The sequence below is a fragment of the Charadrius vociferus genome, unplaced genomic scaffold (genome assembly GCF_000708025.1).
Source record: "Charadrius vociferus isolate BGI_N301 unplaced genomic scaffold, ASM70802v2 scaffold365, whole genome shotgun sequence".
NCBI lineage: Eukaryota > Metazoa > Chordata > Aves > Charadriiformes > Charadriidae > Charadrius > Charadrius vociferus.
Window position 1 is genome coordinate 3,359,564 of NW_009648559.1, and position 5,814 is coordinate 3,365,377.

At 41.7% G+C, this 5,814-nt stretch overlaps 1 protein-coding gene across 1 annotated transcript; it reads right to left on the reverse strand.

The window, feature by feature from the left end:
• Positions 1 to 1,046: 1,046 nt before the first annotated feature.
• Positions 1,047 to 1,295, reverse strand: CTXN2 (cortexin 2). The gene has a single exon (XM_009886144.1). The coding sequence runs from the start codon at positions 1,293 to 1,295 to the stop codon at positions 1,047 to 1,049; it is 249 nt and encodes an 82-aa protein (XP_009884446.1).
• Positions 1,296 to 5,814: the final 4,519 nt, after the last annotated feature.

Here is a 5,814-nt window from a genome sequence, read left to right on the forward strand (position 1 = left end):
TTAAACCAAACCATCTTCTGTAACTAAGTGGAGTAAAAAATTGGCGTGCCTTGACCAATTCAGCTAGACTGTAAGGCTGGTTACTTAATATTTGCTTTTTCTCTTTCACCTAAATTTTTTTAATGATGTGGGAGACACTGTTGGACAGGGACTGTGCTGGTGTTTGTTCAGGCTGGAGTTCTGAGCAGGTAATACATTTTGTATTGCTGAATGTTTGTAGAATTAAAAATTTCCTTAATAATGTTTATTTCCGTTCTACTAATTCTGTTTGACTTTCTGTTACTGTAGAGTTTATATACGCTTATTTGAGGAGGAAGGAATAGAACTACTCACTGTCTGCAGAGGACCACATCAAGTTTCACACAAGAGAAGCAATGTACACTTTCCTTATAAACAGTCAGTAGTACAGCACCTGCTCTTCTTGGAAAGTGAGAGATGAGTTAGGAATTGATGTGATATTTAGCTTTCCTGTTAGTTCCTTATTATTGGTAGTGAGTGGACCAACCCTTCTTCCTTTTATCTCAATAACATGGACACACAGCTCTTGCAGGCACCTCCTCTGAGCCACAACCATTTGTTGTCCACCACTTTTGTATTCTCAGTATAGAAGCACAGTCTCTGAGCTTCCAAAAATTGTGACAGATGAGGAAGGGAAGGAGTTACTATTTAAGCATTCACCATTCATGAGCCTGCCTTTTGTCCTTCACCTTTCTCTCCAGCCTGTCATGAGACACAGTAGAAATTAGATCTTCCTCTGAAGAGGCAGGTATCATCCGATTCTTAAAATACTTTTTGGCCACGATAACTTTCTAGTGAGTCGTTTATTGTAGTATTCCTTTGCTGTTAACAATGTCTTATCTACCATTCCACTGTTCCTCAAATAAAAGCAACCTGAAGTGCCTTTTGAGTTTGCAACAAATATTTATTTAACAAAATGGATGCCACCAACATGTGTCCAAAATGCAGGTATATATAACAAATGTAACAACAGTTGGTTTCCAAAATGAAATCAACATCAAATTTAAGGCAGGATATTCTGTGAGTTTTCATGCAAGAGCATATTCAAATGTTCCTTTATCCAGCCCCTCAACTTCATCCTCCCACGTAGAAGAAGGCATACTACTGTAGGGGTCTAGCAAGATTTTGAAGCATCTGATAATTAGAAGTCCCAAGAAAACACACAAAATCCCCACAAAGGCAAAGCCAGTTTTTTGCTCTAAAGTCAGAGGGAAGGCAGACATTTCATTGACACTCATGCTGGCTGAAGTGTTGCTGCAGTAATTACTGCTCATCATTGGGCATCACATCCTGGTGACTCTCTGGGATTTTCACCTCTATCGCTTCTTTGCCTGCATAGAAAAGTAGAATCAGTTTGGTTAGGTCTAAATGGGGTGTGTATATCTGAACCGTAGCATATGAACATTTGGAAATTAAAACCAGCTTGGGTTTTAGTAGTGTCGTGTTGTTTTTTCACATTTAAATTAATGTGATAAAATTGCAACTTTTAGCCTCTACACACCATCCACTCACTGGCCTCTGTTATGAGGCAGCAAACTCACAGTTTTCTGGCTTTCTGTCTCCTCAAAACAGAGCAATTTCAGCACATGGCTGTTGCAAACAGCATTTTATCAGGCTGGGCACAAGCCTACAGATTCTGATAAGGCAATACTCACCAAGGTCTCCACCTGGAGAAACCAGTATGTTTTCTGAAATGGCTTTACAGCTCAGTCCTTAGCCTAGTTAAACTCACATTGACCTCAAAGAGAATTTCAGCCAAATAACGTGGATTTTGCTTGTGTAATTTAGCTTACAAAGCTAAATAAATAGATCCAACTTGTAAAATAAAACATTGTGTGTGCAATTTTAGTGAAGTCTTGGGTTCCATTTTCAGACAAATGCCGTGTGCATTTTGAGCTTGTAAGAAAGGGAGCACATTGGTAAAATTGCCCCTTCTCTTTCCTCTATACATGTCCATTCTTGTGTATAAGGAAAGACTAGTGGGAGAAGAGATAACAGAAGTAAATTCCCTTTCCCTAAATCTTGCTTTCATTTGTTTCTTCTCCTTGGTCTTCCCCATTATATACACATCCTGCCATTTTTACAAGCACCAGATCTGAACATGCTCCTCGCGGAGCTCAGGGGACTGACCCTGATGTGTGTCCTATGGAGACGATGCTTGAGCATCTCCACCCCACCATTGCCACCAGGAGAGCTCTGTGTGTTTCCAGCCAGGAGAGACTTCTAGTTTTGTCTTTTTAAGGAGATCTTATGTATAGATTTTAGTTGGGGGTGGGGAATTGTTTTGCTTTATGTTACGTTTTCCATCAGATGCTGAAATCACATCTTTCTTTTGTCTCTATAGACAGTGGGAGAGTTGGAAGGGCTGGGACATCAGAAATGCCAAAGGACAAAGGCATTTTTGTTCTAAGGCTGGAGCTTGAGGTTTTTTGGCTCTTGATAACACCTATTAAACTAACATGCCTCAGGGGAAAACTCTTTTTGTTAACAATTCAACCATCTTTCTCCCCAGGGAATTCCCAGTGCCCATTTATTTCTTGGCAGACTAACTAGGCCACTCGGAGGTCTGTGCTGCCATGGCTACACTGCTTCAGGTACCTGCACTGCTAGCCAGTTTAAAGGGAGCTCCAGTATCTCTAATCTGTACTGCAGTCATGGCTGAAAGTAGCCATGTCCTAAGTCAGCCTACAATTAATAACAACAGAAAAGTTAAAAATAAGATTTGGTATTCCTGAGAAGACAGAAATGGACAAAACTTTTATTTTGTTTGGTGTCTCCATTCTCACTTCAGAATTTGTGGGATTTTTGAATAGTATCAAAAAGAATGGAAATTGTATGAGTCTCTCTCTTTTTGCAATAAATCTCGATATAGTAGGTATTAAATCATATGGTTTCTTATGTCTTTACACATTTGCCAGAGCATAATAACCAATGTTCTGTTTACTCTATAGACCTGTGTATGAGATCCTTCTTTGTTTTGAATGATATTCTGTTATTTGGGTCATGCTGTTTTAATTCCTGTTAAGTCAAAGAAAAGATTCAGACACAGCCTATGGGAATTAGAAGGAATGTCAACAACAATCAATATTTATTTTCCAAAAATATATCATAGATAAAGCCCACCTGCTGTACAGATTTTCATTGGGCATGCTTCCAATTTTTCTATTAAGTTTGACCTTATGCAGGAAAAAAAAGCCACAGGAAGTTCAATATCACAAATTTATGTGAAATAAGTTGATTTGAACAAGCACCAGTCAAGGAAAAAATTACCTTCCAAAAGTCCTAGGACATTGGCTTATAAAAATTAAATTAAAAGCTTATATGGGAAAATTATATGTAGACACTACCTAGAAGAGCCAGACCCAAAAACCACGACTGGTATCTTGAAAGACATGGAGAGAAATCTTCGGGATAGGCTGGCTGTGAAGAACCCTGCATTTGAGCCTAGTCCAGAGAAATGTGTGTTTGATGTGACAATCCTTCACCATAGAGAGTCATATTCCAAGAATATGACTTCAGTTTTACTGATTTTGCAGGTTACACACTGGAGTTAGTGGGATTTGTTTGTACCTTATGCGCCTGCCAGGAGATGTTATGGAATAGATCTCTGTGCAAAGCTTGACTGCCGCTGAAACACGGACTGGTAAGACATGGATATCTTAGTCTCAGGCAAGTTTGGCTGAAACAGCTGCATGAGAAAACAGTGGGTATTTTGCTTGGGGAGGGGGGATTGGTTCTGAGAAACTCTAATATGCAGCTGTGTGTTCTCTTCCTTGTCCTGAATTTCAGAAATTATAATTGAAGCCTTAAAGTTCACAGAACATTTTGCTCTAATTTGTAGCCCCAAAACTGTGGTACCAAGACTGACCTTGAGTGCCTCTTTATTGTTTTCACATTTTAGTACGGCATACAGGTTTTATGTCCTCTCCCAGTTAGTCAAATATCCTTTCATTTGCTGCAGTGTATGTGTCAAGTTGCGAGTCAGAAGACTGCGAATACTAATGAACGTGCCCTGGATCGCAAAATCCTTGATGATAACCTTTAGGGCAGTATGATGGGGAGAGGCAGTATATCAGTTAGAATCTGCAGAGTCATTTTGTAGGGGCTGGCCTCAGACTGATCTCTCTTGACTTGTAGGTCAGGACTCTACTCATCCTTTGATTCATTGCCTGTATAAAAACACTGGCATAGAGAAAGGCTCCTTAACATCCTGCTGTGAGATAAAAGGCCATTGGAGGCCCTTGTGAGGTCAGAAGAAACAACAGGAATCCTAGAGAAAATAGGAATGAGGAAAATAGCTTAACACATAGACCCCTGAGGTAAGGAAAATGGAGGTATGAGCTGAGGGTGCTGGCTGCACCTATGGAGGGTGAAGGGGAATCACCAGCCCAACTCTGCTAATGTTTGGTGTGGATGGATGATCTCAGTTCCAGCTCTTCGGTGGTTTGGGCATCACTTTTTTCAGACCTAGCCTTCACCCTTATGTTTTCAGAGATACTGAGAAGACTGAGAAAGTAGCCAGAAAGACTTCCTCAATAATCTTCCTTGCATTTTGGTCTTCAGACCTTCTCTCACAGAACCCCCTATAGTTGTTGGGGTTTTTTTTTGTAGTGGCTCAGTAATGGAAATTACATAATGAGCTCTTACGTCTGCTCAAGCTGGAGGCATTCATCCTCTTGTCATGATAAAACCTCAGGTGCCTGAAAACTCACTTCATAAACCATAGTGTGTAACAAAATGGATTACATCCATTGCCATCTGCTCTCTTGAATGTCTGCAGCCTAGCTGCTGGTTCATGGATCTGGTCCTTCTGAAGGTACTTCAAATAGCTTTGGTCCCAGCCTCGTGTTTGAGTGACAGCAAACCTGACTTGAAAAGGTGTTGGTGTGCTTAGAGACATAAAGAGGCATTCTCTGGGAGGTTCAGAAGCACCTCATTTGCACTTAACTATCTGGTCAAGGAAACTGAACTGTATTCCAGGAATGCTATTACAGGAATTGGGTACAGGAGGTGGTAGGGTGAAAGGATTAGCAAAGGAGAAGACTTAAGGAAATAGAAATCAGCATGAATTTGGAATTCTTCAAAGGGTCTGAGCTATCTGAGTTAACATGTGGCCAGAAATGCTGCAAAAACAGCTCTGTGACCACACGGCCAGCCTGTCATGCTGAGGTGCTCATTGCGTGCCTGTATTCTCTAAATTTCCGGGGAGAAGACTGTCTCTTCAGGGTAAGGTTTCTCAGACAACATACGGGGAGGTGTAAGGTAGGAAGGCCAGGGCATGGGTGCCCACCAAATGAGGGCACAGCTAACTGTTCTGCTAGGATAGCGCAGCCCCACAAAAACAGGCAGTGTTTTTGCAGCATGGTAACTCAGGGCACAGGCAACACTTTTTCTCATAAAAGGCATTCCCCTGCAAAGAAGCAGCAGCCGGGCAATGACATTTCCAGCCTTCAGGCAAGCCATGAATTGCAGAGATGAGATTTTTATCCTTAGTAAATACACAAGCCTGGAGTCTCCATTGGATAAAAGCCCCTGTGCTGTGAATTCGTATATGTGGTCTAGATTTGGATAACATAGAGAGGCAGGAAAATAAGACGTTCGCTAGCATCATCCTTAACTTGTGAATGTGGAAAAGTGTCGCCCGCTTCCCCGGGAGACGGAGGCTGCGAGAGACCGAGCACCTGCAAAGCAATTGTTGCTGTAGGATTGCGCGCACAGCCTTCAATTTCACCGGCCCCGCTCCCTCGGGAGGGCAGACTCACGCCTTTACTTAACCTCCCTCCGCCCCTCGCCCCC

Bases quoted from the DNA above. Each gene is read 5' to 3' on its own strand.
- CTXN2 (XM_009886144.1), bottom strand. From the start codon at position 1,295: ATGATGAGCAGTAATTACTGCAGCAACACTTCAGCCAGCATGAGTGTC.